Source organism: Nanorana parkeri, unplaced genomic scaffold (assembly GCF_000935625.1).
Source record: "Nanorana parkeri isolate BGI_ZX_2015 unplaced genomic scaffold, ASM93562v1 scaffold549, whole genome shotgun sequence".
Classification (NCBI taxonomy): domain Eukaryota; kingdom Metazoa; phylum Chordata; class Amphibia; order Anura; family Dicroglossidae; genus Nanorana; species Nanorana parkeri.
Window position 1 is genome coordinate 205938 of NW_017306817.1, and position 23025 is coordinate 228962.

The window sequence follows — 23025 nt, forward strand, 5'->3', positions numbered from 1 at the left end:
TGACGCATCATTTCCAGTTGACTCAATGATTGTAAACTGCCCAAGCCCTGAAGCAGCAAAGCAAACCCAGGCCGTGACATTTCCACAGTTGGTATGAGGTTCTTCTGAAATGCTGTCTTCAGTTTGCACCAAACATGTCTACTGTTACTGTGGCCAAGCAACTTTAGCTTTTGGTCCGTCAGCCCATGCAGTAAAGTTCCAGAAGGCCTGGTCATTGCCTCTATGTTGAACAGCAAACTGAAGTTTTGCTGTACTGCTCTGCTTGGACAGTAAACACTTTTTCCCGTTCCAGCTCCCATGCAGCTTTAAATTGGTGCAATCTCTTTCTGATTAGGAATGCATGCACTTTGATTGCAACTGTTGCAATAGTTACCTGAGGACCTACAATGTCATTTTTGGGGTTCTCGGAGACTATTTTTAGCATCAGATGTCAGCTCGTGGTCAGAATTCACTGGGCTGACCAGTCCTGGACACATTAGCAGTCATTTGAAATCTTACCCACCCACCACTAAATGATTTTCCTTACAGTGAAATTATTATTTCAAATAATTCAGCAATCCTTTTAAATCAGTAGCCAGAGTCATAGGCATCCACGACCTTCTTTGTGAGGGCCTTGGGGAGCCCTTTTGATTTTTGTTTTTGATGATGACAGAACACAGGCCAATAGCATAGAAAAGACCAGACCCTGGGTTTAAATAAGACAGGTTCATACCTGCATATTCCCAAAGGAAGTCCTAACCATTGACACTTGGAGGGTTATTCACTATGGAGCCGTAGTTTCGGCTGATCCTTCAGCTCTTTTCGGCCGCCTCTGCCCTTCGATTCATTTGAACTGAAAGGCTGCTCTACGTGCAATCCACAATAGCCTGTACAGCAGCCGAAGGCAGCCATGCGGCGTTTAGCGGAGCCGAGGCATATGCTTCGGCTCGACTGAGCCAAAGTGACAGCCTAAGCGTCCGAAGCCGACCAATCTCCATTATTATTATACAGGATTAATATACATGCAAATGACAGCTGGGCGGAGCCAGCCGTGAACATGTTCGGCTGACCGAAGGCAGACGATGTACGGCTGAAAACATGCCAGAAGTGCATACTTGAACAGTGTTCGGCTCACTTCACTTCGGCAGCTTTGTGAATAACCCCCATAGTGGATGATTTACTACCGGCCAATTGTCTTTTTCCTTTGCAAGGGAATGTGAAAATTTGCTTTGCAAAGAATATCTGATCGCGTGCAAAGAAAATAGAAAAATAAATAAATAAAACACTGGGGGGAAGTTATCAAAACTGGAGCAGACAAAATCTAGAGCAGCTATGCATGGCAACCAATCAGCTTTTCTCTTCAGTCTGTTCATTTAAGATTTGAAAATGAAAGAGAGAAGCTGATTGGTTGCCGTGCACAGCTGCTCCAGATTTTGTCTGCTCCAGTTTTGATACATTTCCTTCACAGTATTTTTTTTTTGCATGTGATTGGATTATGGAAGTCAGCATTCACTACACTGCCTTGCAAAGTGAACAGCCTATTTGCCTGAAGTAAATCAAGCACCTAATCTGGGACACCTTCTAGTTTCATGGATTTGAAGTGGTGGTAAATGTTGGGGTGCATTTATTTTTTTTCCCATGTGAAAAATGAGAATGTTTGTCCATTTACATCATTAGAGTGAGTAAACCATGTCAGTTTTGTGTGTCGTATGTCCGAGTGTATCACCTGTATCTGTAGAACTAATGTTTGCCTGTTACAAAATATTGATACAGTCAACAATGTCCATGAGGTGCACTTACTTTTTCACATGACTGTATTTACTTGTGTGCTGCCCAGTTTATCATATGGTATCCCAGGCTGGAGATTACCCACAAATGTTCCAATGTCTCAGCACTGTTCTTGTCTGGGTTAGCTTCACAATTAGCAGTGCACCGAAGGATGTAAAAAAGATGCTTTTCGGTACTGATAATGTCTTGATCACCATACACAAAAACACCCAGAAAAAAAATGAAGAACTAAATCAGACTTAGCAGTTTGATAAAATTAGAGTTCTTTATTTCCTTTTGGCTTTGTTCCTTTTCTCCTCCTTTAATTTCTTTTTGGACACAGTTGGCATCTTTGACTTAGAGTACAGGTGGTATCCAATCAATGCTAAGAGTGTGGGCACAAGGGCAATGCAGAGCATGGGGAGGACATCGTCCACCAGTGTCTGCCACTGTGTGGGCTTGGTTAGTGATATTACTTCAGTCTCAAACTGCAGCACAGCGTCACCTGCAGGTAAAGAGTTAAAAGCTGGTTACTAAGATATACAAAAGTATAGACGTAAAACATCTTGTTTAGCCAGTTTAGTGTTGTGTGTTTATTCAGGGCATTGTTAAAGTCATTTTAATAATACATATTGTAGCAGGTCATCATGTAGAGAGCAAGGAGAGGTCCTGTCCGGGGTTTATGTGTCACCCAGATTCCTCTCTTACACCTTCCGGAACCTATAGTAGGCCCCAGGTTTTACGCTTTGCCTCAGTGGCAATTTAGTGCAGGTGAGGCAAACAGACAGAGCTCTGGAGCCTGGGGAGCAGTCAGTTTCTATCTCCTGGAGCACAAGGTTGGTCAGTGTGTTTTGCTGAAGCCTGACAAACAATAGGTATGTACAGGTTGGTAGTCAGGACTATCGTATGTTTAGTTAGTGCCGGGACACGGCTAGGATTTTGTTTTTGAAGTATTTACTTTCTTTGAGCACTGTACATAGCCTGTGTGTTGCACCAATAAATGTAACACTGTTTGAAGATAAGTCACTGGTCTGGTCTCTAAACCTTGCAAGATTGCTCACCCCAGGGAGCAATTGCACCCGCTACCTATTCCCCAGCTCACAATATATATCAACAGGGAAATAGCAGTAGGGATTTTGCTTATTCAACCATCTGAAACAATCAGAACAGGAAAGCTTCTGAAATATTTAGCATGTTTATCATTCAGACCGAATATCATGCTTGGCTCCGTTTGCAATTCTTGCACGTTGCAGATAGAGCCCACTCATTTTGAACTGGCCCCCTATCAAGCCTCAGGGTATGAGGAAAAACAGACCTGCACTACTTTTGGGCAACACAGTGCACGGAACATTGACATCTAAAGTAGTTCTTTGTTGTATATGGGAAAATCAATCTAAGGTGTTTTGATTTTCCTGAAAGCGTGGCCTAGAACTCTCAAGACAAGAATTTCCAATATATTTTATAATGGCTTTTATAGAATGTTCACAAGGTAAACTCGTTTCTCCTCGCTCAGTGAGATATTACAAACATTCTTTAGCGGTGAATTGGGACTGCTTTCCTTAAGCTTGCAGGTCATATCTTTTTTTCTATATACTGAAGCGCTATGACTTTAGTACTACTAATACTACTATATGTAGTACATTATGCAGCATCTTGCTCCTCCACAAAGTGTAAGTAAAAACACAACTCTTGGCAACATGTCAAATCATTCAGCGTACTACCCCTCTCCACTTCCACCCACTTTTCTCTCTCCACCTTTTGGATTTGTGATGACATCCTAATACCATTTATTTTATTAAACCCGTGCTTTAGTTCACTGTTTCACAGAATTTCGAGTAAGTTCCTTTTGGCTCCACCATAACCCTGCTGATTATACGGTCTCATTGCTTCTCCAGCCAAAAGTAATGGTTTCTTCATCCTGTACTGGCAAGGGCTAACAATACTGAAACATAACAAAAGTTTTAAAAAATGACTATATTTAACACTGTTCAAAAAGCTCCATGGACTCACCGCTACGTCCCAACCTCGAGGTCACACTCTGGGTGCAGGCTGTACTGTACTGTGCTTCTCACTTGCCCAAATCAATCTCCAAAAAATCAGCAGCACAGTCGCCAGGGCAAGTGCAAAATCCAAGCCGATTCCAAAAAACAAATCCAAAAGAATGATAAACAGCATGTACATCACCATAAGTATCTCCCACACCATGCCAACGCCTCTCACACGTTTCACCACCTGGGCTTACTCATAGAGGTCTATGTTTATGCCTAGGCGTGATTGGCATGGTGTGGTTTGGGAGATACTTATGGTGATGTACATGCTGTTTATCATTCTTTTCGATGTGTTTTTTGGAATCTGCTTGGATTTTTTAAAATACATTTTGGATTACACTTACCCTGGTTGCTGTGCGGCTTTGACACTGATAGTAGGAGCTGGAACCCACAAAGGTGTCAGGAACACTCAAAACTTAGGTGTACAAGAACAAGAATTATGGCAGGAAGATCAAACCAATGGAAGACTATTCCAAGACACAAGCCAGGGGCTCACTTAGGCTACACCTATAATTCAAATATCAACTGGTATCAACTCTATTCTCTTTCAAAAAATCAATGGGAAGAAACGGGAAAGCTACCTAAGACATTACCTATTTTATTAATATGCATAGCACTGGCACTCTCCACAGTGCTATGCATCATGCCCTGCCTCCCGAAGAAGCTTACAGTGTACTGACCCTGTCATACAGATAGTAAAGTTGGTTTGGGTGGAAGGCACTTAACCTTCCACTGCATTTTTAGATCAAGCCTAAAAACAGAAGTACCTGTAGGACCCTCCCCCCGTAACACAAGGAAAACATACAACATCTGTAGAAATGGTGTAGTATCATTTGTAATCTTGTAGTAGGCAAACCAGAACCACAGCACTGCAAGCCTAGATTGCTAATCACTTGGCTACCAGTTTGCTCAGTCTACAGGAAATGTTTCTCAGTAGATACGCACTGAAAATACACTTAAAGGAGAAAATATAATGGTTTTGGGTCAATTTTATTTCCGTTTTTTCAAAAACATGTGTCTTAGGTTTTTACATTATATATGCAATCTTTCTCTTACAAATAAGCAAGTAATACAAAACAAAGGAGTCTCAAAAAAGAGAAAAAGAGTTCTGCAGCAGCTCCCACTGCCTAAATAACACATGCTAAGCTCTCTGAATGGCTCATTCCAGTTCTGTCAACAACTGACTTGCTTCAGCAAAGGCGAGACCTAAAACAGCTAGCTATGTGCAAAGAAGACTCATCGCCATCTGCTGGCTGGATAGAAAACTGCAGAATATGAATGCGTAGTATTTCAAATGAACCTGACTGAAGAAGAAACGTTTAGTCCTGATAATAGATAAATGTGCACAAAGTCACTATACATTCTCTTCACGTCGATGCTGCAATTTGCTTCAATAATCATTTTAGTGGAAAGCTTACTGGTTCCTTTGCCCTGTCAGTATAGATTTACAGGTTCTATTGTATTTCATATACAAAAGGTACAGGGTGTGCTTGGCTTCAGCTAGCAAATAAAGAAGATCCATAGTTGTTTTGTATCATGTTGTCCAGCTCAATATGGATTGCACTTTGCAGACCTTAAAATCCATGTCCTAATGCAGAGAATTAGTGGGAAATGTTTCATTACAACACATGTGCATTTGGTCAACTGAGATTTTTTTTAATGTTGAATAAAGACTTTAATTACTTCTTGAGAATTGTATTCAGTGGGAAATGATCTGCACCCTGCAATCTATAGAAAAGGATTAGAAAGGATCAGGATTTACCTGGTATAGAAGGGGGGTATCCTCTTCTTCCATACGCCAAACCAGGTGGGATAACCACTTTGCGCTTTTCCCTGATGAGAAAATAAACACAGGATTATCAAGATGGCAAATCAATCAGCCTGAAAAACCCAGTGTGGCAGCAATCTATCCTGCTGTGGTATTGATATAAAATGAGGACAATTACAGCGCTAACTGTGGAGGAAAATGTATCCCGCTACACAACGCAGCTAAAGATGGAATAGTAGATTGTCATAATAGGGTCTGTCCCCCAGGAGCTGTCAGCAGGTGGTCATATGTGTTTAATTTGTGCAGTTCGATCTTTTCCCTTACGCAGCAGTTATCTACTACAGAAAAAGGAAAATATGAACAATATTTAGGGTCTGCAATCTCTCGTAGCTATTTAGTCATTTGATTCACTGATGTGCTCTGAAACTATTTACATGAACACAGTAATATTTACCTTGTCCCCTTTTTCTGAAGGTGCTTAGAAAGGAATAGACCTACAACACATATGGGACAACTTGGATGGAAGCCAGTCTACAGTAAATGTTTTCATCAACATTCTAAGTAGATATGCACTGAAAATACACTTAAAGTAAAGAATATAATGGTGTTGGGTCAATTATATTTCCGTTTTTTCAAAAAAGTGGGCCTTCCAGTAACTTCAAAGTCTACATGAATAAATTCCTAACAAGGCAGAATTTATAACAGTATAATTTTAAGAAAGGTCTCCTTTTTATCATTAAAGGAGAACTATGGGGTCGGTGCTTTTCCCCATAGTTCTCCTAAGGGTCATGGGAGGACACAAACTAGCGTCCTCCCGTCACCCAAAGCTCAGTATATAGCAAGCTACAGCTCGTGGTATACTGAGACGCCGCAGCCGGGACAGATCCCGACATTACTGTCTGGATCCACACAGCTGCGCGAGTGACAGCTGGCTCTGCCTATCTAGAGACAGAGCCAGCTGTACCTGCCCCTCCCCCGTTCCTCCATTCTTCAGAACTGGAGGATCGGACAAGGGAGGGGGGGAATCCCTGCAGGGAGCTTTGAGTGACAGTCACCGCTCTCTGCAGGGACAGGATCGAGAAGTGAGCGAGCGACGGTATGTGTTCGCTCACTTCCCGATCTATTGAGCCGACGTGTGACAGTTTTATTGTCACATGTCGGCTCGAACTATGAGGCTGAGTGATTTTCACTCACCTCATAGTTCTCCTTTAAAGCAGTCCTTGAGCTCCTGGCAGGTGACTTGTTTAGTTGCAGAAGATACAGTATCATTAGTCAGCTGCAGGTAGGACTAAGAATTTCTCCTCTCACTAGTGACTCCAATATTGCTTTATGGGAAGTTGAGGATGTAGCAGGGGCTGATCTTTTCAGACATTTATTATGTATTACTGGTATTTATATTGCACCAACAATGTACGCAGTGCTTTACATGTGCACATTCACATCAGTCCCTGCCATCAAGGAGTTATCAATCTAAGGTACCTATCTCACATACATGCAGGGCCAATTTAGAGAGGAGCCAATTAACCTTTCAGCATGTCTTTGGAGTGTGAGAGGAAACTTGAGTACCCGGAGGAAACCCACACAAGCACAGGGAGAACATGCAAACTCCTTGCAGATAGTGTCCTGACTGGGATTTGAAACCGGGACCCCCTGTACTGCAAGGCAAACGTCAAATCCAGTGTTATTAGCATTGTCTATCCATTCATGTGCATTAGGAGACAGTAGTGGGTTTTGGACAGAAAGGGGCCCATTCCTGGGAGTCCAGCAGTAGCTCGAGCTACTATGCTGGCAGTTCTGCCACTACTAGAATGGTAATGTGCAAACAATCAACTATCGGGCTAATCACATTAAATTCTTTTTTTTTTTTTCATTGTTCACTTGCTTTCTTTTATACATATACAATAGCTGTAGGAAAGTAGCTTCTGCTGCACAAAAAATATCTATCCATATTCTATTACTTTCATTTAAATATGTTAAAACAGAATTATACTGGGCAGCACAGCGGCGTATTGGTTAGCGCTTCTGCCTTGCAGCACTGGGGGTCCCAGTAGTATTGCAAAAATCCTCACCGCTCCAATTCTGCAGCCCAGCTCAGGCTGTATTCCCCCCGCAGGTGCAGGTTGTAAAGTGTATGCTCACATGCACAAACGGGAACCAGAGAATGACTGCACTCCGCAAGATACAAGCGATGAATCCTGTGTTTATTGATGCAAAATCTCTTTGGTCTGGGTGATGGTTGCTGCGATGTACACTTGATTGTGCATCAATAAACACAGAATTTGTCGCTTGTATCTTGTGAACTGGGAGTTCCTGGTTTGAATCCTGGCCAGGTCACTATCTGCATGGAGTTTGCATGTTCTCCCTGTGCTTGTGTGGGTTTCCTCCGGGTACTCCTCCCACACTCCAAAGACATGCTAGTAGGTTAATTGGCTCTGGTCTAAATCGTCCCTTTATGTATGTGTGTGAGATAGGCGCCCTAGATTGTAAACTCCTTGAGGGCAGGGACTGATGTGAATGTAAAGTATGTAAATCACTGCGTAAATTGTCCACACTATATAAATACCTATAATAATAATAATAATAATAATACTCAAATAACTTTTATGTTAACATCTTGGCGGGATGGAAAAAGAGTAACGGCAGTGCTGAAATAGTTACATTACCCTGATAAATCTCTGCACCCAGGGCCGGCCTTAGGGGTGTGCGAGCAGTGCGGCCGCACAGGGCGCCATGGCAACAAGGGCGCCGTGCGGCCGACACAGCTCGTCCTGGGGGCGGCTTCATCACTGAGGGGCGCTGTAAAGCTTTCTCGCACAGGGCGCCTAAAGGCCTAAGGCCGGCCCTGTCTGCACCTTCTGTTATTGGTTGTGTAACCAAAGTCTAGGCCCTTGACCTCATGATCTCTGCTTAAAGTGACTGTCACTGAAACAACCACCAACCTAATCTGATTGAGCAAAGTTCTGACGCGTCAAAAGTTGCCCACCCTCTCCCACACATTCCTATGAGTCAGTAAGACAGCCCATTATAGTGATGGGCTAATAGGAATGTATGAAGAGGAGGGTGCATGAGGAAGCAGGCAATCTCTGACACTGCCAGGAAGTGTAGGAGCTTTGCCCATTCAGAATGGCATATCTAGAGGGAGTACTGAAAGTTCCTGCAGGTATGGAACCAGAGGTCTCTGCACTTTAGACCTGGCAGAAAGTTTGTTTTCTTTTTAAAATGGCAGATTCACTTGAAGAGAAGAGTTAGCCAGTTTTGATCCTCTCCCTTAACAGACATCACACAAGTAAATCCTAGGCTTTTGACTATGATCAGCAATCGAGTAAGTCTGAAACAGTATTTCAGCACTCATTTTACCTTTTATTGATCCAGCAAAGCCAAGCCATTAACATGGCTTTGGGGCATCAGGGCTACTGAAGATTAAATGTGGCCTGATATGCAGTGCCAAGAGTGGTTCAGGTATGTATGAGGGCGATTTAACACCTGGACTTTTCAGTGCTGTCCACCAGACTGTTCCCAAAACTAAAGGAACACTTGAAGGGCCGGCGTTTCATCTGTGAGGAAGACGTGAAGTCTGCAGTGAGGAAATGGTTTCAAGAACAAAACACCGATTTTTTTTTTTTTTTTAAGGACGGATTTCAAACACTAGTGCAGAATTGGCGGAAGGGTATTGGAGCGTGTGGTGATTTTGTAGAAAAATTATGCAGCTTTGAAAATAAATTATATAGGTGTATTTGTTTAATTTTATTTAAATATCTTTTCCTGTTCGTTTTCTATTTAAAGGAGAACTATGGGGTTAGGGCTTTTTCCCATAGTTCTCCTTAGGGTTACGGGAGGACACAAACTAGCGTCCTTCCGTCACCCTAAGCTCAGTATACCGCAAGCGGTATACTGAGACGCCGCAGCTGAAGCGGATCCCGACAATTATGTCTGGATCCGCCCAGCTGCATGAGTGACAGCTGGCTCTGCCTATCTAGAGGCAGAGCCAGCTGTATCAGCCCCCTCCACCGTCCGTTCCGCCAGTCAGCGCTGGAGGATCGGACAGGGGAGAATCCAGCCCCTTCCCTGTCACGGCAGAGAGCCGTGACAGGATCGAGAAGTGAGCGAATGCCGGTATGTGTTCGCTCACTTCCCGATCTACTGAGCCGACCTGTGACAGTGTCATTGTCACAGGTCGGCTAGAACTATGAGGTGAGTGAAAAGCACTCACCTCATAGTTCTCCGTTAAGTGGAGGCAAAATGTATCCGCCCACCCTTGTATAAGTCACTTCAGGTTTGCTTTAAATGAAAGCCTGTATTGTGAGGAATACAAAGGTTGCCATTGCTGACCTCTCCTTCTGAAAACACTAGTTGCCTAGCTGTCATGCCGATCCATTGACTCCATTACTTTCTGAGTCACTGACTCAGAACAAGTATGCAGATCAGGCATCCCAACTATACCTGCTCTATGCATGTTCAAGCTACCGTAGTAACTCAGCATTGAAACTACAAACATTCAGACAACCTTCATTTTTAAAATAAGGTCAGCAAAGGCACCCTGTGTGTTTTATCTCATGTTTCTTTTCATTCTCTTATCTACTATGTTCCCTATTATTGTTTCCAGTTGATTGTTAAATACTGATAAATATACACAGGGTCATTTCCAGGTATTCTCAGAACAACTCCTTTATGTTGAACATGTAGAATGAAATGTAACCACTAAACACAGAAAGCTTATCGAAGTGCTTATATAGGATTTCTGTATAAAAGACAATCGGTGACCCGACCATAACAGGATTCAATCATATCAGATCCAGAACAAAGAACATCCCTTCATTGCAGTTTCATTCCAAAATACATTACATAAGTCTATTTCTTGCCACTTGTCTGGCTCTCTGAAGACTCTATGGCATGGCTTAGGAGTTCATAGTATCCTGTAGAAATGACTGGACCTTATAAACAGATTTTAAGATGATGCTAGAGTTATAGAGCAGTGACCTTTGAGATTGTCCAGGTCTGTCTAAGTGAATCAATCATTTGGGAAGCACAGAAATGGCCTGACTGAAGAGAACAAGGCCTGGTGATTATGGCAAATACAACCTACGGCAGGTATGCCCTGTCCACAACAGTAATCATAAGCATTATAAGGGCTGAGAAATGGAAGTCACTTTGTTTTAATCTGAATATAACTTAATAACATTCTTCATTTTGAGCAAATCAGTGCATAGGTCCCATGCACCAACGCAGCTAATTCTCCATGCATCTGTTTAACTGGCACTGATGGTAAGAAGCAGCTGTGCCAAGCTTGCCAACCACAAAGTCTTTTTTGCTATCCCATTTACCAGTACCTGTCCATTGAGGCAGCTATATACTCTTCATTTCTTCTGTCTGACATCAGAGCACTCTACCAGTTAATTGTAGCAGCTGCGGAACTCTTTATACAAATTGACTTTAACCCGCAGAAGTCAGATCTGCAATTCCTGTGTACAGAAAAGTCTACCCAGATACAGTTATATCATCCTTCTTTTCCTGAATGGCTGAAATATGTTTTTTTTCTACTGGCTGAGGTCAGCTAGCAGGTAAAAAAAAACACGTCCGGCTCCGCCCAGTTGTTATTCATTGGCCGGGACCTGCTAGAAGACTTCAGCAGGTGTCAGCCAATAGGAAACAGTTGGGCTGAGCTAGCTGTTACCGCTAGCTCTGCCCAATTGGGGTTTTTTCTTTTCTTTAAAATATTTTTTTGTTTTTTAATTTGACTATTTGTTTACATTTTTTAAATAATTTTTCTATTTTTTCCTTTCTTTTCACTTATTTTCTATTCTGCTCGTTACCACAGAGGTTCCCGAGCAGAGTAGCCGAGCCGAATGCTGCTCGGTGGCATTCGGCTATTTACTTACTGCCGTTCGCCCCCTATGAGAATAGGGGTGAACGGCAGCGAGTGACCTGTCAGAGCTTCGGCTCAGCTGATCCAGATGTTGGATCAGCAGAGTCGAAGTCCCTCTACACTTCGGCTCAGCTGAACATACGGAGCATTTACGGCTGACCGAAGGCAGCCAATGTACGGCTGATTTCAGCTGATGTACGACTGAAATCAGCCGTACTGAGCCCGGAGTGAATAGCTGAACATCATTCGGCTCTGTTCACTTCGGCTCGGTTATTCACTCGGCTGTCTTCGGCAGCTTTGTGAATGACCCTGTATGTATTCGTACAGATGCAGATTTATATCTTGTTACATACTACTACCTAATAACAGGTTTATAAAACTGAGCTATATCTGGGTACAAAAAGAAACAAAAAAACACCATGAGTTTCTATTGCAGCAGAAGCACTCGTAGGTGGCTATAGTCCACAGTTGGCAGGATTGGGTGGTGTAGAAATAACAATCTACACTTTTTTTTATGGGATATTTATTAGAACACCAACAACACGTTTTGTAAGGAATGGTCACCTCTTCAGATAAAAGATGCAATACAGACTCTGTACCAAGTAAGAATATAAAAAAGGATACATGAGTAGGGGGAAGGCGATACATAGGTTGATTTAATGTCATTTCAAGTGATTTAGATTACAGATGCAAACATATTGGTGGGGTGAGTAAAAAAACAAAACACTATTGCTACTTATTAATATAAAATGTCAAAAATAAATATTATTAAAAATAGAGCTGATAGATGTCCTTAAAAAATGACAGCTTATGTAAATAAATGATACAGTACTATGCATTCATTCAGAGCAGCAAGTAAAAATGTAGATACATACTAATGTTATGCATAGCAATATGATATAAAACCAACCAATAGGATGATAAAGTAAACATTCACATAGCAAGATTCTGCATGAATGGAGGCAAAATCGAATGGTATACATTCATCTTCTGTAATATGAGGAAAATAGCACAATATGGCCACTAGATGTAGCTCAGAAATACAGGAAAGAAGTATTTATTTCCCATGCTTCACGGATTCTTCTAGTGGCCTTAAAGCTGTATTTTCAGACAATGACATTCATTCTGCACAAGAAGACGTTTGATTTTGCTCTATTCACACTGAACCACTGTAAATGTCAGTTTCACAGAATGAATGGCTCTGTGAACTTTTTATAAATACACCCCTTAGTGTGCGTTCCACAGCTTGGCTGCTTCCGGGTACTGTGTGTTCCAGCTAGATTGCACATGAGCAAAGGGATATACGTCCCTAAATTATCCAACACTTGCTACGCTGTCCACTCGGTATTGACGGCCTTTATAAGAGAACAATAAATAACCATTCTCCAGGTGGCCATACACTGCTCGAACTTCAGCCGATTCCTGCTGAATCATCCAAAATTTGAGCTGTGAGTGGCCTTTTAGCATCTTTAGGTGAGCCAGGCTGAAAGTTATCAGCCAAACAGTTACTGCATTACATTAGATCAATGGTGGGCAACTCTGGCCCTCCAGCTGTGCTTGAACTACAAATCCCATAATCCCTCTGCCTCTGGAAGTCATGCCTGTGGCTGTCAGAGTCTTGCAATGCCTCATGAGACTTGCAGTTCCACAAAAATGTAAAAAGCAAGGTGTGATCCCCCAAAATTAATACCAGACCTCTATCTCGATAGGGGTTCGGTATGGGTTTTTTGGGAGGACTCCAGGCAAAGAAAAAGAAAGAATTTGGCGTTCCCCCTTACATCAGAGTCCCTCTCACCCTTGCACATCAGAAGCCCCCTTTAGCAAAAATGTTAAGGCACCCATGTTAATTCCAGAAGGCACCTTTGTTGAGAAAGGCTGCTCTACAGACATCTCCAACGTCTGTCTATACTAACAGTGATTACAAAGAAAAAGCCCAACTTGGCTGATCAGCTCCCAAGAAGGCTCAGCCAGTGAATGTCTACCATGGTTGGGTAGCATAGGGTACAGTAGGGTTAAAGAGCAATCTGCCTAAATGCAGACAGAAACAAAAACCTGACAAAGGTTCTAACCTTCCCCCCCAAAAATAGCTTTCACTGGCCTTTTACACTGAGCTGCCTCCTCATAGCACTGTCTCAGTACATCAATAGATCATCAGCATGTCCTACAGACTCCTGATCACCTTTCTACAAAGGCAGCTCATTTCCATAATGCCAATGCTATTGCTGATATGGAGGTCACTAAAACCTTTTTTGGGACAGTTTATGTAAAAAACAGCTAACTCAGACCTCTGACAACTGGGAGGAAAGTTAAAAAAAGGGCAATCAAACAGTAACCAATCCAATAAAAACTAGAAATTCTCAAACTGATACCAGGAAAGTGAGACTAGGAGGTGTATCTATAAAGTAGAGTTTGGTGGACATTCATCTGTCTGTATTTTACAGAATTTCAGAGGATTACCCCTGTGTAATGCAGTGGCTGATGGGTGAATCCTGTTTCATTTTAGATGTGATGGCTGAGTCCTATTTGAATTTAAATGTGACATGTCAGTCTTGTTTATTTTTGGAATCTACTACAGTATATTGCCAAAAGTATTGGGACGCCTGCCTTTACACGCCCATGAACTTTAATGGCATCCCAGTCTTAGTCCGTAGGGTACAATATTGAGTTGACCCACCCTTTACCGCTATAACAGCTTCAACTTTTCTGGGAAGGCGTCTACAAGGTTTAGGAGTGTGTCTATGGGAATGTTGGACCATTCTTCCAGGAGCGCATTTGTGAGGTCAGGTACTGATGTTGGATGAGAAGGCCCGGCTCGCAGTCTCCGCTCTAATTCACGTATCGTATTGCCAGACAGAGAAGCGTGATTCGTCACTCCAGAAAACACGTCTCCACTTCTCTAGAGTCAAGTGGTGGCGTGCTTTACACCACTGCATCCGATGGGATTCCATTCCATGAAGCTCTCTACGCACTGTTGTTGTGCCAATCTGAAGGCCACACGAGGTTTGGAGGTCTGTAGCTATTGACTCTGCAGACAGTTAGAGACTTCTGCGCACTGTGCGCTGCAGCATTCGCTGACCCTGCTCTGTCATTTTACGTGGCCTACCACTTTGTGGCTGAGTTGCTGTTGTTCCCAGTTGCTTCCACTTTGTTATAATACCACTAACAGGTGACCGCTGAATATTTAGTAGGAAGGAAATTTCACGGATGGACTTATTGCACAGGTGGCGACCTATCACGCTACCACGGGTGAATCTTGTGTGAATTTAAATGTATCTTGTTAGTAATATTGTGGTGTATGCTAATGAGTGAATCCTCTTTAAAAATGATCGGTGAACAGGGTGAAACCTCTTTAATAGCTCAATGCTGTACAATACAGATAAACAGTGTGAAGGGAACATTCAGGGCCCGTGCGCACATTTAGTGGTGACCTGATTTGTACCACACCGGATCAACGCAGGTGACCACAAGGACACGTAGAAAACAACGCGGGTATGATGGGTGGTGCGCTGTGATAAAATGCAAACATGCTGCATTTCAACGCAGCAAACTGCATGCCACGGCAGATTGCCGCATGTCAGCGCAGTGCACCATGTGGCCATAGGGAGACCTGAATGGAGTGTACAAATTGTACACTCCACATAAAGGTTTAAAAAAATGTTTTTAATCAGTGCCGTAGCTGCCAAAATGCACTAGACCACCTGCTAAAACACTGTGTTTTATTAGACGGGCTAGTGTGAACGCACCCTAACTGTGTGAATTGCACAGCGAATCCTTTATAAATAGACCCTGATGTTTGAGGGCTGGTGCAGACCTGGGCAATCCAGGATGCACGTCCCGGGACCGTGCGATAGTGCTCAATTGCACACAGCCATTGCCGCACTGAACCTCATTGAATTCAATGGGGTTACATCAGCGCCGCAATTGCAGAAAAAAGGCACATTTTTGCGGCAAACGACACGCAGCTGTTTAGGTGCGATCATGTTAATTTGCACGGGCAGAGTCGCAGCGGGGAACCAACGCGATCCGCCCGGCATGACTGGGGTGCCATTAAAAACTTATACCAGGAAAGGGAGACTAGGAGGTGTATCTATAAAGTAGAGTTTGGGGGACATTCATCCGTGACCACACGGCAATCCGTATCGTGCACGATTGCCGCATGGTCATGGATTGCGCAGGTGTGAACTTGGCCTAATATTGCTGCATTTTAGCAGACAGGCTAGTGTGAACGGGCCCTAACTGTGTGAATTGCACAGCAAATCCTGTAGCTAGCAATGCCTCTTTTCTTTTTTTATTTACCAGATTTTATCCTGACAGATTTGGAGCTGGAAAAGGTAGAGTTACAATGCTAATACAGATTATGTTGTTGATTAAGTAATGCTTATGACAAAATGCATCAATTTATTTGGATCATAAACTGAGAGATCGGCCAGCACTTCCCACAGGAAATAGATCTAAAGACCATCACACATTTTAGAGCTTCTATCTCATAATAAATCCCCGACACATTGCAATTCCAAACTACCACCTGCCTTGGTTGGGTAAAAAGGTTATTGTAGCTTTGTTCTACCTCTAAAAATCCAATCAATTTCTTTATGACACGATGCTGTATACATCAATCACACCATTATTTATCTCCAAGCACATCACTCATGCTATTCAGACACTCTGATTTATATTTTCTGGACTGAAGGACAAGAAGAAGACCAAAGCTAGGAAGATGCAAGAACTTGCATTCCTTCATCGAGAGCTTTTATCCATGGGATTCAAGCCATATAAGAGAAAGTGATATGTTAGAGCTTCAATAAAGCCGAGTATAATGAATGCACAGTGGCCAACAGGGCAACAACAATATCAGGCTTATTAAGCAGCTTTGTACGGCTCATTGCACTTTCTTACTGAAAAATAGTATACATGTGGGATCCCCCACAGTCATAGAAACAATCTTCTGCTTCTGATGTGCAAAATAGGGGGGGGGGTCTGGGAATCGCTTGAACGTAAACAGCCATCGATGGCTGTTTACATGCTGACAGTTTTCCCGCTCGTGTGCGAGAGGGGGGAGGGGCAGGACGTCTTAAGATGCCCTCCCGCTCCTACTAGACTCCCACCCGGCCGTTCACGAACGGCCATGGACGGGAGGTGGTTAATCTTACCATTTATTGGGTCTCTGTGTGTGATGTAGCCACAATCTCCCGTTTAGTTTACAAATTTGTATTGAGATTATAGTCCATCACAGGAGCATGCTTGCAGCGGTGACTACTTTACAACACACACAGGGACCATGGGGAACAAATGCAGTCACTCTCCAGAAGGAAGGACAGTGTCAGCACTAATTCAGAGATGATTTGAGGATCTACAGCTGAGTGATACACAAATAAGAGACAGTTGGGGCGTGGCCTGCACCGCGAGGAGAATGGCCGCACACTAACTGAGCTCCGGCTACCCGTGACCTACAAGAAGCTCCATTAGCGTCCTTCCACCCAAGATGGTGAAGATTGGGCAACAACAGACGATAGCTTTCGAACCCCCGCCTCATACCACGCAGCTGAGTGGGCATGTACCGGACATTTTCCGCCACCGGAGAGCGGCCTCCCAAAATGGCGGCGGGACCTTCCACCACCGTGCCCCTTCACGCACCCGCTTCCATCTCGGGCCCCGAACCGCCAGATTCCCACCCCTCATCTTACCTCCAGCATCTGCAAACCAGAGTGGAGCTCCATTCAGTGGCCTTGGACATCAAGGAGGCCCTCTGCTCAGCGGTGTCAGAGCTGCGGAAGGATCTGCAGGACATGGGCTGCCGCATCCACGCGGTGGAAAGCACAGGCCGCAAGCAGAGTGCGGCAATCCAGGCCATTCATTCCCAGCAGGATCACACGGTCCGCAGCCTGATAGAGATGAGACGCCACTTGGAGGACCTGGATAATCGGGGGAGGAGGTCCAACATTAGAGTTCGGAGGGTGTTAGAGACCTACATGCCGGAGGCAATCCCCACCGTCCTCATGACCATTTTTAATGACCTGCTGGACCGACCCGGCCGAATCACCCATAGACCTGGTGAGAGCACACAGAGCCTTGAAACCCCGGGCCCCGCAGGAAGAAACACCCCGAGACATCATATGCTGCCTCCAGAGCTTCCCACTGAAAGCAGAGATCCTGCTAAAGGCCAGACAAAGAGGTTCAGTCTTCCTGGATGGTAGGGAGCGCCGAGCACTACGTCCTTTACTGGACTGCCTCAGGGATCGCAACATCCTCTACAGATGGCGTTTTCCCTTCAGCCTGACGGCCACCCACAGAGGAAACACAGCTATCCTACGTCTACCAGAAGACATCACTGAATTATGCGCCAGATTGGAATTGCCTGAAGTCACCATCCAGGATTGGTACTCGGATCTGTACTCTTCCCCTGCCCACCCGAGGCCTTCGCTTGTTCTGGCGACCACAGAACCCGCTCGGGGACGCAAAGAGCAATCCCACCCCGGCGCTTCCAACCCACGTAGGCAGAAGAAGCAGAAAGCCCTTCCTACTGCGAGAGCCCCGGCTGGGGATTCCAGCAGCAATGACTCCTTCCCCAGAAGCCCTTCATACCTGCGCCAATGAGCTAAATATTGACATTGCTGCTCCCACATTTTCCACACCACACCCGCCCCTATGTATCCCGTACTGTTGGGACTGGCACTGTTCCAGCTGCATATATAACCTTTCCCGCAAAGGACAGACCTAACGGCTTAGAGTTTATCTGAAGCCCCCACACCCCACCGCAGGTCTTCCTAACAGTAGAGTTGCCACACTCACTGCCACGGTGTCTTAACCATGCCTGCCTTCAATATGCCAAGAGTTTATTTTCCATGTTACTCAGCGGAGGTATTATGACTGTGCTCTGGAGGCATGACCATGGCTACCTGCCGGGGCTCTGTGGGTCTGCGGTCCACTTTGGGCCGTCGACCACCAGGGCCTCCTCCTCACTTGCCCAATACGAACAGCCCCACACACAATCGTGTACTTATGGTATGTGTAGCAATTCATGTCTGTTGTAGATCCCTCAATGCCTCCCTTGGTGGGTCTCGGGTATAGCCTGGGCCCCACCCTGGTTATTGGACAGTTTCTACCCCATTTACCGCTAGGAAATTTATCCATTGTCTCATCTGATTGGTAGGATTTCCTTCCCCACCCTCGCTCAATCCACTCCCCCAAGAGTGACGCCTTGCACCTGGCACCTTCAGCCAGGCGCAACGGACGCTTCACCTACTATACCCCAGCACATCTAGGTTAAGTTGTGACCTTACCACTGGTCGCGGACGGTCTCCCACTGTTAGGCAGACGACCCGCCTGAGGGGTAGTGTATATATTGGTTGGTGTTTCACCGAGTGTTTCCTTTTGTGTTTTGTATTGTATTATGTAAAAAAATGTTGTTGTGCGTATTACCAGGGCTTGCCTGACCTTGTCCACAGTGTGTACCTTTGAGGTACACACTGAACTGAAAGATGATGGAGGCCGCTACCTCATTCTGACGGGCACCCTCTCGGGGATCCCGATGACCATTGCATGTGTTTACCTACCTAACCGACAACATGCTCGGTTTTTCGAAACATTTATGGCCAAATAGGCAGAGGTATCGAGGGGCATGGTGGTCCTAGGGGGCGATTTTAATGTAGCACTAAACCCCTTGATAGACACGTCAGACAAACGGCCCTCCCTACCGTACCGGACGCTTAAATTCTTGAAGTCTAAAACTTCAAGCCCTTAACCTCTTTGACACGTGGCGCACCGTGCACCCGGACGGTAGGGATTTCACTTACTACTCCTCTCTGCACTCCAAATACTCCCGCATTAACTACATCTTCATCACACAACGTGACTTGCCAAAGGTGACACGATCACAAATAGGTAACATTACCACATCTGACCATGCACCGGTCCTCACTACCCTCAACCTGCACCCCCCGCATCCCCGCCAATCCGTGTGGAGACTGAACTCTTCCCTTTTGGCGGATCAAAGTGTCATTGCCACCATTAAGGCAGACTTGCGCACCTATTTTCAGCTGAACGTTGGCAGTGTCTCCTCTCCGATGTCGGTATGGGAAGCTCACAAATGCGTTGTGAGGGGCCTTCTCATATCGATAGCGGCCCAATGGAAGAGGGAAAGGCTAGAGCGTCTGCGGCTGCTGTGCGCCCGCGTCTCTAGGCTGGAATCCCACCACAAAGAGGCTTATGTCGAGCTTCGAGGCGAGGAAAGAACTGTCTGATCTGCTGGAAACTAAAATCCGCAGAGCATTTACTCTTAGAAATGGTATATACTATGAGGGAGGCAATAAGTGCGGGAGGAAAATCGATATGCATCTGGGCCCACAAAAGCTTAGTGAGTAGTAGGACCCAAGAAACCAACTTTAAAATCCTGTCCCGCTGGTACAGGACCCCGGTGCTTCTCCACAAAATTGACCCTACAGTACCAGAGACCTGTTGGAGATGCACTTTGGAAAAGGGCACGCTCCTACACATTTTTTGGGAGTGCACCCTTCTCCGACCTTTGTGGAAACGGGTCCACGAACTCATCGGACACATAACAGGGGAACAATTTACATTTCACCCCGGGGTGTACTTGCTCCACTTCCGAGAGGAAGGTGTTGAGGGACCTCAAAAAACTCTCTCTCAGCATTTGATCAATGCAGCTAGAGCACTGATACCCAGACTTTGGAGAGAGGCGAGGCCCCCATCCCTTACCAAATGGATTACACAGGTAAACTACATAGCTGAAATGGAGGAACTTCTTTTCACCAAACAAGATAAACTTACCAAATTCTCCAGACTCTGGGCGCCTTGGACCCACTTCTGCCAGGGAAAGACATACGAGGAACTCATGCAGACACCCACGTAGAAGACTGACACACACGCTGATGACATACTACATTTTAGTGATGCCCCTTTGAAGGTGGGGGATAACACGCTCCACGGGTGGGTGCTCCGGGTGGAGCACTTCAGGATCTTCCTCCAAGACCCTCCATATCCCCGCTTGCCCTGGAACACTTGGTGGATTCACCACTGGGGACTCCTCCTTCTGGTTTTTCGCCTCCACTTTCTCTATACTTCTCTGTGACCTTTTTCTCGTAATGTTTAAGTTGCACCAATCCTTGTGGTTACTTATCATAGACCAAGAGAGTTACCATAGGCCGAGGTCATGGACCAGCTGGTCGCAGGCTAGAGTCCTGAAAGGCCGCAAATCTTTCCAAGCCGACCTATCCTCTCTAATGTCCTATGTGCTATGCCAGATGTTATTTTGGTGTACCAAATGTTATCGGATTACGCAGGAATTGCCGAATGTGAGAACTTTCCTGCAATGTTTAGTGGGTTAACCCAACAGCCTCACAGTTAGGAGGTTGCCCACTTGAAGAAGTAAGGTGATATGTTTTATGTGATATGTTTGATCACATTGTTTGTAATTTCTTTGTTTGATTTGCTCAATAAAAAAAGGACCATTTTAAAAGGAAACCCCCCCCCAAAAAAAAACAAATAAGGGACAGTTTTGTTAATAGTTCTTGAATGCATTTTTAAGATTTAACTCCTGAGTTTACTAGCACTTTAAAGCCGCTATTTGGGATTAGCAGGGAAGCCGTCTAAATGCTTCCTCGTCACCAGGTGACGAGGCAGCATGAAGCCGTCTTTCTGGCCAATCAGGAAGCCGGGGGGGCAGGTAATGACTCGCCCTCCAACTTCCTCATTGGCCATCTTCCCTACAAATCAGGAAGCTGGGCGGCGTGTCATTACACGCTGCACGGCTTCCTGATTGGCCGGGAAGCCACTTGGTGACGAGGGAGCATGGATTAGCCAGGAAGCCGGGCAGCATGTAATGACTTGCTGCCCAGCTTCCTGATAGCGGAAGTTCGGTTATCGGGCTAGGCATCGGAGCATTTGGGCGTGTACGAGTACTCGCCCAAATACTCGGTATCGGTGCATCCCTAACAAATTCCCTACACTAAGGGGCATGTTTATAAAGCAGTGAATGTGACATTTACCAAAAAATTACTGTGGGCAAATCCATCAATGAAATTTAAAATACATGAACCAGGACCTTTCACTTGCAGTGAATGTTTAGTGAATACCATATTTACTGCTTTATAAACATGCCCTATAACTGACTCTAATGATGTTATCATGAGATAACAGCATGCAGTAACAAATGTGTGCAATCACAAGCTAATGCAAATAATAAAAAAAATGCAAAGGATAAACTTTTTGTTCATATTCCCAAAACAGTTCAGTAGTAAAGTAAGGTAAGACGGAGTATAGGGACTTTCCTGGTATGATATCAAATGTTCTCAAACAACATTTATATCACTAGATATAGTGGAGATATAGATGTAGCTGAGCAGCATAGGGAACACGTATTTATTTCCTCTTCTCCTTCGCCTTATCTAGTGCCTATAATGCAGTATTACATTACATTCAACCTGAAAAGAAAATATGCCAAGAATGTTTGTTTTTGCCTCTATTCACACAGAGATCCACAGGGCAAAGGGGTCTGAAAATCCCTTATAAATAGATCCCTATGTGTTTATAATAAAACTGTTATTTGCGAACTTTTGCTATCATTCCAGGCAAATCCCTATACATTGTCTTGCCTTAATTTACAAGAAAAATTGAATTCAAACTGAATGCGCTTATCAAAATAACAAGTAGCATGCAAGGAAGGAAAGAAAGAGCAGTGCTTGTCAAGTACTGACTTCTGCTGCTTCAACAGATTCATCATTTAGCCAAGCAACACTGTTTACAGGAGAGAGATTGAGAATAATTTTCTTTGAGATGTTACATACACCTAAGCAAAACAAAATATAAACGCCATAAATAAAATCTACCTGAAGACTGAAAACATAGGTGGAGACACTGACGTTTCCAAACTTACCCAACACACATTCCCAGCAGACTCTTTTCTAGACCTGTGGATACAGAGAAGACATTTCATTAATATATAAAGAGTATACTTTCTACATATTTTTCAGAATACCAACACATATACGTAAAATCAATATGGATTCTCCAAACTTTATCTCTGCACCGCCAATATGTAAAAAGCAATCGAGCTTTTATCTGAATGATCAAGTGTTGACAAACTAACCCTGCTAACTGCTGATGTGTTCCAGCTATTCTCTTTGCTTTCTGAAAGACTGGATCTGCTGATCACCTGTTCACACATGAAGATTAATAAGATATGATGCTTACAAACCAGCACCTGGTCATAGGCGAATGGTAATGTGTTCATTCTGATTTTATTGGACATGGGTCTTTTTTTTTACTTAACTATGTAACTTCTCATAGACTGCTTCCTGCATTGTTCAATATTAACCTCTTGCCGTCCGCCCGTAGTAAAAAAACGGACGGACGGCACTGCAGCATCTGCGGGTTGCCGTCTCCAGACGGCAATTTTTTTCTGCTCGCGCGCGCCCCCTAGCGGGCACGCACGGGCAGAAAAGACCCGCTAAATGCACACACCCATTACCGGGTGTTTCACATATAGGCGATCGGCGGGTCCATAGCCCGCCGATTGCCTATATGTGCTCGTTCGCGGCACCCCCCCTCCCCCCCCGCGCCCGGTCGGCGCTTCCGTTTTTTTT

At 44.4% G+C, this 23025-nt stretch overlaps 1 protein-coding gene across 1 annotated transcript in view; it reads right to left on the minus strand.

The window, feature by feature from the left end:
- Positions 1 to 2014: 2014 nt before the first annotated feature.
- The window catches only part of FKBP11 (FK506 binding protein 11), a 40806-nt gene continuing 19795 nt past the window's right edge, over positions 2015 to 23025 (minus strand). The window contains exons 4-6 of the mRNA XM_018561879.1: positions 22317 to 22350; positions 5557 to 5627; positions 2015 to 2251 (exon numbers count right to left, since the gene is read on the minus strand). Coding sequence (XP_018417381.1) covers positions 2034 to 2251; positions 5557 to 5627; positions 22317 to 22350 — 323 coding nt within the window. The 3' untranslated portion in view covers positions 2015 to 2033. The remainder of the gene's footprint in view (positions 2252 to 5556; positions 5628 to 22316; positions 22351 to 23025) is intronic.